This window comes from Orbicella faveolata, unplaced genomic scaffold (assembly GCF_042242905.1).
Source record: "Orbicella faveolata isolate gen_17 unplaced genomic scaffold, um_ofav_v1 contig_2, whole genome shotgun sequence".
NCBI lineage: Eukaryota > Metazoa > Cnidaria > Anthozoa > Scleractinia > Merulinidae > Orbicella > Orbicella faveolata.
In genome coordinates this window covers 14155534-14172061 of record NW_028301547.1, presented here as the reverse complement: position 1 = coordinate 14172061, position 16528 = coordinate 14155534, and the positions used below count along the sequence as shown (strand labels likewise).

The 16528-nt window shown below is 38.3% G+C and overlaps 2 protein-coding genes across 3 annotated transcripts; one reads left to right on the top strand and one right to left on the bottom strand.

Moving 5' to 3' along the window:
- Positions 1-1447: 1447 nt before the first annotated feature.
- LOC110047958 (glucokinase regulatory protein-like) lies at positions 1448-5393 on the bottom strand. Of its 2 annotated transcripts, none has more exons than XM_089289857.1 (2): positions 4586-5393; positions 1448-4363 (listed from the first exon to the last, which is right to left on the bottom strand). In XM_089289857.1, the coding sequence occupies exons 1-2, from the start codon at positions 5229-5231 to the stop codon at positions 3168-3170; spliced, it is 1842 nt and encodes a 613-aa protein (XP_089145983.1). In that variant the 5' UTR covers positions 5232-5393; the 3' UTR covers positions 1448-3167. The 2 variants fall into 2 exon arrangements, with proteins under 2 accessions (XP_089145983.1, XP_020609375.2); XM_020753716.2 differs by having other exon boundaries at positions 1448-4339; positions 4586-5387.
- Positions 5394-5643: 250 nt separating this feature from the next.
- LOC110047969 (ATP synthase peripheral stalk subunit d, mitochondrial-like) lies at positions 5644-16400 on the top strand. The gene is made up of 6 exons (XM_020753727.2): positions 5644-5850; positions 11845-11941; positions 13095-13166; positions 14480-14542; positions 15339-15380; positions 16198-16400. The coding sequence occupies exons 1-6, from the start codon at positions 5729-5731 to the stop codon at positions 16282-16284; spliced, it is 483 nt and encodes a 160-aa protein (XP_020609386.1). The 5' UTR covers positions 5644-5728; the 3' UTR covers positions 16285-16400.
- The last annotated feature ends 128 nt before the right edge of the window (positions 16401-16528 follow it).

Genomic DNA, 16528 nt, shown 5'->3' with positions numbered 1-16528 from the left:
TAGACCTTTTGAGGCTGAACAAAAACGCTTTTCTAACCACAGGCTTCCCAAGCTCAAAATGGGTGGTGTATGCAACAGCTTGTGTATATAGAAAATTGTATGGGAAAACCACCGATCGTAAAAAAACAAAAAATTGTGTAAATAACTATCACATTTGAAATAAAGTTTTCTTCCTCAAATGTGTTGTGTACTTGTCTCTTGTGCTGATTTTAAAGCCATTCTGACGCCGTTTAGTGAAGTTATTCAAAACCACTGTTTCTCCTTCTAAAAGAATGGAAAGCAACGTTGACAAAACCAGGATCGGACCGGATCAGACCGGATCAGACTGGATTGGACCTGATCGGAGTGGACCGAACTGGATCACGGATCAGATCATGGATCGGATCACGGATCAGATCATGGATTGGATCAAGGAAAAAAATCAAAATTCAAGATTCAAAATTCAAAATTTTGCTGACCAAATTACGCTAGAGTGACTACTGTGAGCAGAATGTTTTATTTAATTTAGGTGTGATATTCCTTTATTCCTTTACAATATCAAAGGTAAACTGTCCTAAAACGAGTCAGTATGGTAATAATCGAAACACAAAAACTAAAAACACTAAACAAATTAAACACCTAATGATTTCATACAATTTCTGTTTTTGAGACAAGCCTATACTTTTACAAGATGTGAGTTTGGAATACGATGTTTCGCACTGGAATAAAATGAAACAAACCATTTGTATTTCAAAGAAATATAGCTGTTTTAAAAAAAAATTCTAGGAATAACATTGATAGTCTGAATGATAACACAACCCGAGAATAAGCAACATTTTAGGAGTTACGTCACGATTTTTAGAGTCATTTTTAGGGTCACAAAGAGTTGCCTTTAAATAGAATAAAATCTTGAAATGCTCTTGTTCTAGGGTGGAAAACACTTAAGAGGCAAGAACAAATCAAAATGGAATGAGAATGGCAAAGATGGCAAAGATTAACAAGGACTGCAAATGACGAACTTGAAAAAACTAGGCTAGTTTTTTCAAGATGCGCAAACCGTGACATAGCTCCTTTAAAGCAAGTGAGACATGTCCTTGAGCTTTCGTACGTAAGTTGTCTCATTAACTGTAATGCTCACATGACATGAAAATGTAGCCAAGAATTAGCTACTGATACTAACATCAATTTCAAAAACGAGAATGGGAGGTTCATGTAAGCTTCAAGCCAACTAACGTTCAAATATAACTACATGTCTGTTCATTACAATTTTTTAAATTCGTCCTAAATTAGGCATTAATGTGGCTCTTTAAATGACCTCTTGTCACTCTGTAATTAACATTTCGTTACTTGCATCAAATTCGGGATTCTTATTTTCATTTAACATATTTTAGTTTTCCACTTTCATTTTTTATTCACCATTATCTTATAAAGGATTTGATTTTTTTTTGGATTTTTTTTCTTTTAAACCTTGTTTTTTTTTTTTCTGTGATCCGATCCGTGATCCGATCCGTTATCCAATCCGTGATCTGGTCTGTGATCCAATCCATGATCTGATCCAGTGCGATCCAGATTTTGTCAACATCGAATGGAAAGCTTTCCATTCTTTTAGGTGGAGAGATAACGGTTTCCAATAACTCCACTAAACGGCGTCAGAATGGCTTTAAAATCGGCACAAAAGAAAGGTGCATGACACATTTGAGGAAGGAAAACTTTATTTGTCTTATTTCAAATGAGATAGTTATTTACACAATTTTTTTTTTTTATGATCAGTGATTTTACCATACAATTCTCTATATACACAAGCTGTCACATACACCACATATTTTGAGCTTGGGAAGCCTGTGTTTTAACCCCTAAAAGGTATGACAGCACCCCTGTCCTTTTATTATTTGGGAGTAACCCCTGCCCGGGTCTTGGCCCCCAAGGTGTTTTGCTAGGCTCAAGAAGGAGGTTTTGACAGGTGGGGAAAACTCGCTGAACAAGAGGGGAAATGGGCTACATGTCAATCCATTCAACTTTGCACCTGCACTCACCTTGCATGGGGGATTTCTCAAGGGGAAATTTCTATACCTATAAGGAGGAGAGAGATACTGTACAGTCTGATAGTGCCTGTGTGAGATTATACCACATTGTCAGTTTTGGCCACTGACAAGAAAGTAAATTTAGTGGTGAACTATACCACTATGGTTACATAACACTCAACTGTCAACTTTAAATGAGATCTTCAACAATGCGAACGTCTCAGAAGTAGCAGATGAGGGCTGCATCAGTAGGGTCAATGATTTCAGTATTTTTTCCTCTCTGTCAACATCATTTTTATTTTGACTTTTGGGGAGTAAAAGAAACTTTGCTCTATTGTGCCAAATTCTTTTGCCTCACTATTCTGCTTGAAATTATGCCAGCATAATGTACTGAACAACCTCACCTCTGCAAATTGTGTCAAGCTTGCTTCAGAGAAATGAGCAGCACATCTGTACTATTTATAGCTGTGAGATAAGATTTCTCAAACCCTCAGTTTCTTGAAACTCCCAGTAACTCAAACCAAAAACCGTTTCCCCTAGTATGTTTCACCGCAGTCCTCAATATCTTCACCTCCCAGTTTGTCAAACCAATTTCATTTTTCTTTGAGGGTAGAGAGATCAGGATTGTCCACTGTTTGTAGTGTACTTGGCATGGCTTATCCACTACATCAAAACCACTTGACTAATTTGTGAAAACAATGCCTTGTTTTACCTTGAGTGTGTAATGTACCTTTGTTATTTACTGTTATTGCGGTGCTATAACTAAATTAATATTTTACCAGTTCATCCTTTACTTATTTTAATCTTTTCTTGTTCATTTGGTCTTCATCAAGTAAAGTACAATATTCAGAGCAGTTGTAGTTGTGTAATCCTTGTCATCAGACATTGGTGAATAGCATGATGCAGGCAACAGTTTATTCATGAAGATACATGTATCACTATTTCCAAGAAAAATTTGATGTCGATCATGGAGTTGAAATGTTATCGTCTCTCACTAGAATATAGCTAACGTAACAACTGCATCTGAGTCTCATAAGTGAAGTTTCCCCTCAAAAAATTATGGATAGACTTTGCGGTGTTGTTTTCCATTGTCTCTTTTCATTTGAATTATTTGAATGACTTAAATCCCTTTTTGAGCTCATAGTGATTTACTAGTAACTTGAAATCTCATTGAATATCTGTGACTCTTGATCCTATTAGATCAGTACAATACGCAAGACCAAGATTTCTAAGTAGATAAGAAATGGTGTTTGTTTTTAAGATTTCCACAGCAGAGCTGACATCAAACTTACCTGTGGCCACTAGCACTGCAACAGGCACCACTTGATCCATTACAGTGCCGTAAGCCACATGTTCAGAAACCTGTCGACAGAGAACATCATCTATGATATCCACTCTGTATATTGCTTGCAAAACAGCAAGTTTTGCTCCTACCTTATCAATCTTAGCTACGGTTGAAACTATAGACACTGCACGATGAAACAACTTATTGTTCCCAACTTTGACATCAATCATGAAATTTCTAAAAACCTTGCCTTTTAACACATGAGCCCCTGTTGAAACTGCATTGAGAATCCACTTTACAGATATTTCCACAAAACACTCTTTCAAAAAATCAGCAAACAATACTGACATAGAATGAAATTCTTCAAAAAGGTTTTTCTGTCCAGATAAATTACTAGTAATGACTGGAACAAGACACTCAGTGAAAAGAGTGCTTAATGCAACTTCCTTCTCAGAAATGATGCCAATTGCATGTGCTCCTTTCTCATCCATCAGATTGATAACTACTCGGATTTCTTCAATTTCTTTACTATCAGAGCAAATAAAGACTACAGTGTCATGTAATGTCAGTTCAGGCAAGACGTTGCTTTGAAAATCTTCCAGTGAAATACACAGCTTTCTTGATCCATCAAGTAAGAGTTCCCCTTCCTTGTTGTCAAGTGTATTGTAACCTCCTTGTAGAAATCCTCTAACATCATTGAAGTTTGCACTAAATGTAGAGACACACTCAGAGGCATCTAATAGGCCCATGACTCCCAATGACCCCCATCCAATGTAGTACACATGACCATTGCTCTTTAAGCTCTCTGCAGTGAGTTCAATAGCTCTGGATATGCTGTGACAACCGAGATATGTTATCCTGTACATTCTCTCATACATCATAAGCACTTGAGGTAGATTACTAACTACCAATGCTGCAGGCTGGGCTTGTGTGGCATGAGCTTTGCATAATATGCACTCCAAGAGAATTTTGGTGGCACTTCCTCCTTTCATACGTGATGAACCAGTAATGGCTTCTGGGCCAATAACTGGATTGAGGATGATTTTGTTAAATTCTGTATAGAAAGAGAAAATGTGTTCTATATGTAAGCTTAGTATGCCTTCGGTTTAGGTTGTAATAGGGTTTCACTACAAGTTCTTTAAAGCACTGGAGTGCAGATTTGAGAGATCTATGAAAGCATGTGGATGTAACATTGGGTTTAAAAAACTCTGCAATGTAACTTCACCAAAACGTCAGAGGATTAAACTCCATCCTTTTTACCCCACCACTTTTGCCTTCCTTCCTTGGAAATCTCTCTTACCTCCTAGCGCAGTGGCAACATCAAGGAACGACTTATCCCATCCCTCTAGAATAATCTGCCTTGCTTGGTTGACCGGATTGAATCCCATAAGAACAGGAAAGAAGATATCTGGGTGCCTCATGCAGTAGTCCAACTGGCCAGCTACATAAGGCGCCGACAGACCGCAACTTATTCCAATAAACAAGACACTCTTCTTGTTACGGGACACCTCTATTAAATCTTGTTGGCCTTTTTTCCAGTCATCTTCAGATGCTCCCCGGGATGTAAATAGAGCAATGTCTCCCCCTGCGATAAGATATTCATAGCACACTGGCAACTGCTGAGTTTTGGCAAGCTGCGAAAACTTCTGAGCCAAGATAAACGCGAGCCTTCCAGAAGTACCGCAACCACTCAAGACGATGGCTGTCTCACCACTGCTGTCTTTTAACATTTCTGTTGCTTTCTGTGCTATTCTGTCCATAGCAGTGATTACCTCTTCATCGTAGATACTTGGAAAGTGTTTCCAACCAGAGAATATTTGCGAGTCGCATTGACGTAGAGTTCTCACAATGTCACTTGCAGTGGCGACATCGATGCCAGATGTTAGTTCATTTGATCGTTCTGTTATAGGAATTGTGCTTTCTTTCCTCAGATTATCCACACTCATAGCAAAGAGGTACAGATGCGTATTTCATACACAATAGATACCTGATCGGATCGGGACAATCACGACAATTCCCCGTGAAAACATACATGTAGATTTGTTCACTGGTCCAAATCACTCACCGTGAAGACCAACTTCTACCAGGCGCCCCGTTTCTTGACGTATTTGAAACCAGCATCGGGAGGCAGGGGAGACAGTTTAGATCCCGAACCAGGAGGAAAAAATTTAGAAGATCAATTCGGTTTTTTTAAACTCCTGTAAAAATTTCTAAAGTACTTTTCTGATAGTCTTAATTTGATGATAAAAAGGTGGGTTATAAAACTACTTTATATATTAGTAATGATTGTAGTACGACCCCACTAGACTACCCTGGTAAGGGAAATTTAACTATCACCCCGCTAGATTATCTCTCCAACCCAGAGTGCATTGCAGTACACCTAACACAGCGGCCATCTTAGATTGTCGTGTTAGCCGGTCCATCATCAGTGGTTTGTCGAAAAATGGCAGCTAGAAGGATTGGACAGTATGTTCCAGATTGGATCAAGATTGCTACAAAAGTTCCTCATGAGGCAAGACCGAATATGAGTGCTATGAGAGCGAAATATGAGACTATTAAAACGAGGTAAGTTGTGTTGATCATGATCAAGATATCGGCATGACCCGTTTATGCGCGAAATATGAGCTCAAGAATGAACTTAAGTTGAGTAACAGAGAGAACCTACAACTTTTTATCATTATGTAATCCTTAAATAGTTCTTGAGCGCTTGTCCTAATACAAGACGTATTTTGACGAGGCCATGCATAGGATGAGTCAAATAAAAACAACGAGTAAAAATATTTTTACGATGACTGCAGAAATTCTCGCGCGTTCATCGGCCGAGTTTCTTTGTCTTTTTTGTGTTTTTGTTTTTGTTTTTGCTTTTTTGGTCAATAAGCGGACAGACGCACGAATTTTATAATTTATGTAATGCAGCAACAAGCGAGAATGGACAACTTGACAATAATTTGTTATCGCATAAAACAAATTGATGTCACTTTTTTATGCATCTGCCCTGTTATTGAAAATGAATTTTGTCATAACATTGTCAAAGTAGTCTGCAGACCCACTCGGCTATCGCCTTGTGGATCCACAGCTACTTTGACAATGTTATGACGAAATTCATGATCAACAACAGGACAGACACATGAAAAACTGACTTCAATTTGTTAACTGGAGGATATTACATGGCATTGCAGAGATATGAATTTTATGGATGGAAAGTGTGACTGTCTTGCCTGATGCACACCAATCTGTCAAGTGGGTTTACTCCTGTACAAATAACTGACTAATATTCTATATCGCTGTATGTTTGTACTCGTTTTGCATGTAATTTGGACAACATTCACTGTGGTTCAAGGCAGCCTGTGCTCTTGACTAGCAGTGCCTGGTTGCCTCAGGTGACCAAGATTTGGCCTTGGACCACAAAAAAAATTCTGGTCGCCAGACCAGGCACTTGGATTTCTTGTGTGCTGCTCAGCACTCTGGTTATGCAGGCGACTTAATGTAGCATTATATTTGTGGTTGAAATTGATAGCGTTACTTCCAGAAAGATATGTTTCCACATAACACACAAATTGATTGTTTACTTTTGAAGTTTTTCTCAATGATGCAGCATGCAAATCTCTACATAAAACGAACTTTTTTGTGTATACAAATTTTTATTCAGCTTAGTCTGCAGATTAACATGAGTAAACTATATTGAACCATGACTTGTTAGCAATTTCATTTTATCAAGATTTGGTGATCACTTAACTTTAAACTACTGGTAAATTTCATTTATTTTTAGACTTATTTTGGTAATCTTGAACAAAAACTTCTAAGTGATGTTGAAATTTAGAAAGTAGTTAATAAATTAATGATTTTTCATGGTATCACAAGTGCATTAAAATGTAGTGGCTGCTAAAAATAATAACACTCTGCCGTATTGTGAAAGGTTCACGAAAAAAAAAAAGTTGAAGCATGGCCTTAGTACAGATTGTCATTTGGCTTTAGGAGAATGTTACCTAATTTGTGGAGGTTCCTGTGACTTCCTGGGTGTCTTTGTAAGCACGGCGAAAGCTTTGCAAAATTCTTTGAATGGGTCAACTACCATTTTGGCACCATCTTGAATGACGTAAATCTCATGTGCTATTGCGCATGTGTCATGGCAAGAGTAAAAATGCTTGTTTTTGCCGTAAGTGTTTTTGCCCTTACTGTGATGAATTTTGAATTACCGTATTTACCCGCAGATAGGCTGCACGCCAAACTTTCAATTGGTTTTCATGGAAAAAAATTATTGAGGTCGAGGCAAAGCGGAGTCTTAAATCAACAGCAGCTGATGTGTATCAAGTCAAGTTTATTTTTAACCATATATACAAATGTGGAAATGTTCAAACAGTAAACCGAAACTTTTTTGCTGACATTTTATATACAAAGTAAATCAAAGGCAAGTTTGTGCGCCTTATGTACAAACACGAGTGAAATGAATTGTAATGCTGTGGTATATCAAAATTAGAATCCAATAAAATCACTTTCATCAACGTCATTTTTACCAAAAATGTCACGGTATTCCTGTTTGTTATCATCCAAGACTGAAACTTCATTTTCACCAGCATAGAACAGTTCACCTCCTTCATCTACAATTGACTCCACTCCGTCATCATCAGCAAGGGGATCAGACTCGTCCATTTCTTGCCAAAGAATATCGTCTTCTGTACCATCAAGTGCGTTTGTGATGCAGCATTTGAGAAATGAACGTCTGATGGTGTCAGGGGAAATGGAATTCCAGCTGTCTAAAATCCACTGACAAATCTGGCTGAGGTCAGGTTTACGAATGCGGCCTGCTGGTGTGAATGTGTGGTTTCCATTAAGCATCCACTTGTTCCAATATTGCCTTCAATTGTCTTTGAAGGGCTTGTTCACGCCTACATCTAACAGTTGTAAAAGACCTGTCATCCCGCCCGGTATTACGGCCACATCTGTGCGTGAATTTTTCAAAACCTGTTTAACATTGTCACACAAGTAAGCTCTAAAGGAGTCCCAGACAAGGAGATTTCTTTTTCATAGAAGTCCGCCAACTTTGGACCAGACCGTGTTTAACCACTCTTTAACCACTAATTGATTCGTCCATCCACCCTTTGGCTTGAGCGCGAACATGTATGCCCTGTGGCAGCACTAAATCTTTTGGTAGAGTTTTTCGCTTAAACACACATGGGGGGGGGGGGGGGGAGTTTTGTTCCATTTCCTAGGCAGGCTAGCATCACTGTGAAGCGATCGTTTTCATGATCAGTTGTCATGATTGACACTGTTTTTTTTCCTTTTAAGTCCACCGTAGAATTTGCAGGCATGTCAAAAGTAAGAGGAGTTTGATCTGCGTTTCCAATCAGCGAGAGCTCGTATTTGTACTTCTTTCACTCAGCAATAATAAAGGCTTGAAATTTCTGAAGTTTCTCCTCAAAGTTCTCAGGCAGTTTTTGTGAAATTGTCGTTCTTCGGCGAATTGACAAGTCATGCCAATCCATGAAGCGATGACACCAATGTACTGAAACTCACTCTCAGCAATGTTTCTGGCTTTTGCCATCGATTTTGCTTTTAGATGGATGACTGTGGTGGAAATTCCAATACCAGCCTTTCTCTTCTCGTCAATCCATTCCTTCAGTTCTTTCTCCAATTCAGGAAATTTTGCTGGGCAATAGCGTGCCGCTCTCTGGTCGCGAGGATGACCTTTCAGTGTTTCTTGTTGCGTTCACCACCTTCTAACGTTCTTCTCGTCAACTTGGAACTGGCGTGCTGCTGCTTGATTTCCTTTCTCTATGGCATAAGTAACAGCGGTAAGTTTGAAGCGTGCTGTATACGATATCCTGGAAGAACCTTTTGGTTTCATGATTTGCTAGAAATGACTTCACATTTTACTTTCACACAACGTAAACATGGCCTTTGAAGTTTGATGCGATCGGACTTGATTGGATGAGAAATTTTGTGTTACTATGGTTGCATACATGTAGTTCGGCAAGCATGTGCACGTCATCTGTCACGTCGCATTACATGAATCGAATGTGAAAGATCAAGATCATCCTAAATTAGAAGCCACAGTTCGCAAATTAAAGAGGAGAAATGAGTGGAGCTACACACACTTATGAAATGGATAGTGAAATCAGAGGTTAGCATGTTTATGGAAGCAGTTGGAAACCCAAAATTGGCGATTTGTTATTGACTGATCGAGAAGCGTCAAGCAAAGACGACAAGTTTGCAGTGGCTGTTTATCAAGAACTCAGCATCGATGAGAAGAAAATTGTCGGACATTTGCCAGTGGAATTCAGTAGAATTGCAGCCCATTTTATTGAGAACCGCGGTGAAATTTCCTGCAAAGTAACTGGGAAAAGGAAGCACTCTAAAGGCCCACGAGGAGGAATGGCTATTCCGTGCAAGCTGTGTTGGACATCGTCAAACAAAAGACATGTTAAAAAACTTGATGCGCTCATTGCTGCAGAGAGAATCAAGATTCTTCGTAGATATGGACTTAAAGTTTAGCTGTATGTGTTGTGACTAAGGAACAATTTAAAGCGAACATTAAAACACCAATTTAGTGTACCACATTAAGATCTTGTGCATATTAATGAAGTGTCAAACTGCTTGTACCCGTGTTTAAGCCACAACCCTAATTTTGATCCCATTTTTCTGTTAAAAAAGTGCAGCCTATCCACGGGTAAATACAGTAAGACAATTATTGTTTTTGTTTTTGCCCTGAGTGTTTGTAGTTTCCCGGAAGTAATTTGGATTTGTTTTGAATTTTATTTCAATTGCCATAATGAATTTTAATTTGCCGTGACAAATTTTATTTTGCGGTGACGGTTGTGGGCCACCATAGAGTTCTGTTAACTCGCATGCACTCAATATAAAACTGTGATTGTTCTATCTGCCAGTTACATGAATAGAAACACATTTTTTTATTTAAAGGTCCTATCAATGCTTTCACTGACTTTCTGAGAAGTTTAAACTCTCCACAAATAAACAGGTGCAATAAGTTGAACTCTTCATCAAACTAGATGACCTTTTCCTATCAGTAAAGATTTAGAAGTACGTAAACAAGTGAAAATAAGCAATAAGAACCTAGTATGTTTCGGTGTCATTGTGACACCATTGTCAAGGTGATTTTGAAAATATCCTGCAAGTCCTGTTTATGAAGGTGGCTAAATTTGTCAAGGGCCACAAACAGTGTTCATCATCTCATGTCCCTGAGGTTCTTATTAAGCAGTTTTTCATCCTAAAGAAATGTAAGAATAAATGGGATTGTTTGGTGCACAAGATGTTATTTGTAAGACATCTAAAAACAAGTCTTAATGTGCAATCAGACTCCACCTGTGGGAAAGTATTTAAACACAAAAATGTAATTTTCCTTTCTTAATGCAAGTAAATATTTTTGTGGACTTCATAAACAAGACTTACTTTCCACAATCACCTTGACAGTAATCAAAACATTCAGTAATTATCACTTATTTTCATTAATTTTTGTTAATGGGAGTCGCATAGGTTGCTAAAGAAAATTATTAAGAGATGGGTCAAGATCCTGGGATATCGTATGAAATCCTGGACTGTCAGATAAAGAAAAGTCCATGAAAGAAAATAGGAAAAACAAAAAGCATTTGTAGCATGGAATGTAATGTCCACGTGGGTCTTGCAGTAGATGAATTAGCAATGAATTAATTGTTTTGGGTGAGCAACCTGTTGGGCTGGGTAGCCTAGCTGCAATGGTTGAGAGCCTGTAGGGCTCCCTGAAAATTTTCTTAGAACACAGTCGCAGCCTTGGAAGATTTTGCTCACATGCACAGCCAAAGCAACTTTATTGCATTTTCAATCTCCATGTTCTCACGTCGTGATTGTATGGTGAACTGTAATGCTATCCATGGGAGAACTGGGCTTAGGAGAGGGACTACCTTGACAATTAGGGCTATAAGGGGGACTTCCCTTAAAGGCCTCACCCTTTACTCTCTCTTCTCTCTCTTTATTCTCTCTCATTATGTTGTGATGAGCATCGCACAAGTTTCAACATAACTGAAGCTCAGAGTCCCTAGTAAAGAATTAAATTTAGCAGAAGTGGGGGCTGCTACAGATTAAGAAAGAATGTTTGCTTGATATTTATTGTTCATTGATACTCGAGCAAGTTGGCTAATTTATGCAGTGCTTATTGGCTTATTTTTATTTTACTTCTTTTCGTTGTGAACACTGAAAGTTGCCCGTTTCAAATACAAGTTAGTAGTGGCTTTTTGTTTAGCAAAATACATGCAAATGCATGTATGAATAACAAAGGATTTCTTCCTCCAATTAAATACATGCATATGTGTGAAATTACATGCAAATTCGTGTAACTGCAAGAACAGTGAATTTTACACAACCTTACATGCACTCTACTTGTATACTACCTACATTTTAAGCATGTGGGTGCTGCAATGCCTTTGAACCATGCTGTAATCACACCCTACAGTTGTAAGCCTGGCTGTGACAATTGAATATTTTCTACAGCACTGAAGCTTGTGCATGCAACTTATACTTTAAAGCCCTGCTGTATTATGTAACTTCTTCTTTCTTTTTTCTCCCTAGCTTGGATTCAATTTCAGCCAAACCTGAACCTATTAACTGGGACTTTTATGCCAAGAATATATCCAAACCAGGAATGGTTGAAGCTTTCAGGAAAGCTGTAAGTTGAAACATCAATTTATCTATTGTTTTTACCTTGATACAGAGAGCATGTTATCAGAGCCAGTGATAAGCATACTATCTTCTACTTGAAATAAGGTAACTATCAAAGTGGAAAGTACCATGGCTTACTGCTTAGTGAGTGGAATTCAACATTGAGTGATCTGGGTTTGAGTACTGGCTGCAGGAGTAGATCTAGGGAGAAGGTGCAGGGGGTGTGCATCCCCCCTGAGATGAAGCCTTCTTTGTATTAGGTCGTATTTGCTTTTAAAATTTGTTTACCTCACCAGTCAATTACACCATTCCTTTGTGGTGCACCCCTCCTAAGAAAAATCCTGGATCTACCCTTGGGGCTGGGTTTAGTATGTTGTATTCTTGAGCAAAGTACTATGCCCCTCTCCTCCCAGGAGTATAAATAGATTTTGTTATAAGTATATAGTGTACACTGCATCTAACAAAAGAGTACCCATACCGTAAGTTTTTATTATTTTCTCATTTGAAAGTCTGCATTGAAAAAGGAAGTTCTCCCAAAACATTTATCTATTTGAACTAAACGTGAATGTTTTTATGATTTTATGGATCCTGCATTTATTTGGTGCACTTTTTCTGCTGATCAGGAAAGCAAGGGCTCACTTTATGACATGGGCGAGTCACATATTCCTTAACCCATATCACCAGTCCTTTGCAACTGAGAGAACTGAGAGAAGACTAGTGCAAGTGGTGTACCAAAATGACAGTCAGCTAATTTGAGCATTTTTAAAAAATCATAAACAAAGTCAAAAGAACTTCCATTTTTGATGTAGACGTTCATGTGAGAAAATTAAAAAAATTATGGTATGGGCACTTTAACCAGTGGCATCGTACTTGTATGTATTCAGGAGCAGTAGGAATAAGCACTGGTTACTAGCATTGGTGACTTTGGCGTAACCTCTTTACCCCAGACAGAGTATACCAGACCAAATTTGCTATTGTCATATGTAGAAAGCAACGTGCTCATTCACATTATAGGTCCATGCATTGATCTGCTGAGTGTTACTGAGTAAAGGTGACATTGTATAAGCACATATTTGAAAACAGTAAATCACATTTATAAACTGGTTCTGTTGAATAAGCTATGTCTTATTTGACATCAATAGTTTTTGTTTAATTTGCAGTATGAAGCAGTAACTGTACCTTACCCAAAAGATGTTGAAACACCAAAGATAAACGAGAAAGAGAAGGAACTGGTGAGTTTTGCAAGTAAACATATGTTAAGGAAGTGCAACAGCTCTCATAATGGAAGAATTTGAATTGCGAGATTTGAATTTTTTTGGAAATTCAAATTGCAGGCTGGAGTTCTGTAGGAGATAAAATTATTGGAGTATTAATTTGATTTTAAATGTTAGTCATGCTAGTTTTTTTGGGGGGAGAGTGGGGGGTGGGTGGGGCCTGGTGAGACTGACTTTAGGGTGCTGCTAGCCAGTGTACTAATTCAATTCTGGAAGTTCAAGAAAATGCTTTATTGGCGACAGGACTCTTGGGGCTGAATTTCAGCTGTCCTCTCTGGGTACCTATTCTATCAAGAGACCTCTGAGCCAACAAGCTGTTAATGTCATCTGCTGATGCCATTTACTTTAATTCCTCCATAGTGTGAAACAAGATTCTGTCCTTTAATACAGAGTTGTTGTTACTTGTTAATTGACATAAAATGCTTGAGAAATGAAGGGATTGCATGGAATATCCTGAATGGTTCTGATTTGATTTGTACTAGCAGTCAAATTAATTCACAACTTGATCAAAGTACACTCTTTATCACTTTCTTTTTGTTTTCAATGAAGTCATTTATTCGATACAAAGGAAGCAAGAAAAGGATAATTTTCTACTCAGGAATTTACTGCCTAACCATCAATACAACAACAAGTTAAAAGATTATCTTCCTGGACACAAAGCATTGAACTTGTCGACAATACAAGTAGTTTTTATTAGGAAAGTCACTGCCTTTGTAGGCCACATACACTGCTAACCTGTTACCAACAGGCTTTCCAGTTTGATTAGAACTGCATTCTTAGGAAAATTGAAAATGATGTAGAAACTGTAGATTTGAGGTATTCATTTTCCTTTTTACAACAGAATTTGTCAGAATTTGAACTCTATACAAGCATTCTATCCAGTGAATTTAAAACTTTTAGAGTCCACCTTGAAATAAACATAAACACAAGCAATAATGGTTATGCAATAATGCAAATAAAATTATAAAAAAGCAATCAAAATCACTACCTGGTCTTCAGGTAGGGACATCACCAGACAACATTACCTCACATATTTTCCTCAGGAATAATAAGCCAGAGGACTTGGTTGAAATTTTGGGGCACTTATTTTCTAGTAATTTTTTTTTATCATTTGGCCTTGTCATCTCAGTCAGCACTTGCCCAAACTACAAACAAGAATAGTTTTTGCTTAAAAAGAGCTCAAAACATTAACTGAAATGATAAATGGAGTGTGCATTCACCACTGTAAATTCAACTATAATGTCATATATTTTTACAATTCACCTTCACAGGAAGAGCATTCAATAAAAGTGGTCAAGTTAGCAAATGAACAGATTGCAAAGTATGAAGCTGAGGTGTGTAATGTAAAAGATTTTCCATAAACAACATGTACATGTTGTATATTGTTGTGTGGTGACAACTGTTCAGCTGTGAATATTAGAAAATACAGTAGCTAATTAGTCACAAACTAGTAAAAATTTAGACTTGTCTAGCTAGAGAAGGTTTTGTAATTGAACTCTGAGCCAATTGAAATACTGGAGGGTAGATTCTTTAATTTTAGTTAAAGGTACCAGAAGGGGAGAGCAGAGATCTCCTCTGCAGCAAGGAAGTCACCATGACAGCCCAGACACAGCCCACCCCAGGCACCTGTCAACACAGCACCGTGAAGAAACAGTGTGTGGAAGATATTCTTACCTGAGTGGGAGGGAGGGAGGGAACACCAAATGAGTGAGCAATACACTGCAAGTAAAGCACATGGACAGCTGATTTTGAGCATGTCCTGATGTAACAGAAGAGAACACGGGTACCAAAACTGGCGGAGATCCCAAAGGCAAAGTTGAAGATGAGGAACTTGAAGCTGTTGAGGTCATGTGCATCAAGGGACTCAAACTGTTGGGTTCAACTTTTGTGCATTTTGGTGGCGTAAAAACAAGCACACAAGACGGAAATGATACACAGTCTGTTTTGAAAGAGTTCCAGCGGAAAAAAAAAATATGAGAAAACCGCCATAAAAAAAAATCAAGATAGAATCAAACGAGCAAGAGAGATTGAGGAAGCAGAGGTTGTGTGGCGTGACATACTAACCATCTAAGACAGTGACTCTTCTACAATGTGCGATGATTTGCTGATAATAAATCTGTTTCTCTTTAGTTGCAGGAAATCAGGTCACTGAAACCCTTCGAAGAAATGACAGTAAGCATACTTTTAATTAAATAGATTAAAACCTGCTGCATGTACTAAAACAGAATATCTCTCGAAACATTGGAACGGTGTTCTTCAATCTTGGCACTGGAAATGTATGTCACAAAAGAATCAAAATTACACCGATTGTGCTATTTACTACATTACTTCTTAGTTATTTTATGTCATTAAATTTCATATCATTGGGGAGCAGGGATGGCGCAGTGGTGAGAGCGCTCGCCTCCCACCAATGTGGCCGGGTTGGATTCCGGCTCCGTACCATATGTGGGTCGAGTTTGTTGTTGGTTCTCGCGTTGCTCCAAAGGTTTACCTCCCTCCACAAAAACCAACATCTCTAAATTCCAATTCAACCAGGATAGAGGACCCGCATGGAAACCATCTAAGGCTGATGTAGTTTCCTCTCTGAATTATATTGTAATGTATCAGCAACTATTTTAAATTGACTGAGTCACAATCTGATGATTTTTCGATCGGTGGAAAGGGCCCTTTGTTTCATAGCATTTTCCAACTAACTTCTCGTGATCGAGTTTGTCAAGGAGTCGTTTGAAAAGTAGCACAAAATAAATTGGTTTGCCCTTGATTACTTTGGGGGAAGAATAAATAATTTTGTCTTGACTTTGTAATGTACTACTGGGCATTTGAACCGCTTGAACAGGAGGTTATCCTTGAGGGAGGGGGTGGGGTTGTGGCATTGCTGAGATTGACTAATGCAATAGTCTTCCTTTTCTCTCATGTATAAATGAGGGAGCAAGAGGCCCGGACAAGAGGTTTGTAGCCAATCTAAACGCTTTGTTTTTCTGTACACAAGGTTGATGAGTATGCTGCAGCACATCCAGAATGGAACAAACAGTTAGACGATGAAATCGCTAAAAATAACTGGAACATGGAGCACTAGCTATCTCGTGTGCATATAATTTTTCATTCGTTGACTGAAATTCATAATGTGATGTAATTGAGTTTTGTACTTTTATCATTGGCCACGAATAAAATTATCTTTGTGGGAGTTCACAATTGGTGTGATCTATTTTGTGTTGAGTTCATTTTTCATGAAGCGAAGCAAGTCAGGCAAGTTTGTCGGCCCAACAGCTCATGTCGGATCAAACAGTTGATGTAGAGTTTGCCGTGTTGTTTGTGATGTT

Coding starts and splice junctions, on each gene's coding strand:
- LOC110047958 (XM_089289857.1), bottom strand. CDS start 5,231: ATGAGTGTGGATAATCTGAGGAAAGAAAGCACAATTCCTATAACAGAA. Junction 4,364..4,585: donor TGTTGCCACTGCGCTAGGAG/GTAAGAGAGATT, acceptor GCTTACATATAG/AACACATTTTCTCTTTCTAT.
- LOC110047969 (XM_020753727.2), top strand. CDS start 5,729: ATGGCAGCTAGAAGGATTGGACAGTATGTTCCAGATTGGATCAAGATT. Junction 5,851..11,844: donor TATGAGACTATTAAAACGAG/GTAAGTTGTGTT, acceptor TTTTCTCCCTAG/CTTGGATTCAATTTCAGCCA. Junction 11,942..13,094: donor TTGAAGCTTTCAGGAAAGCT/GTAAGTTGAAAC, acceptor TTTAATTTGCAG/TATGAAGCAGTAACTGTACC.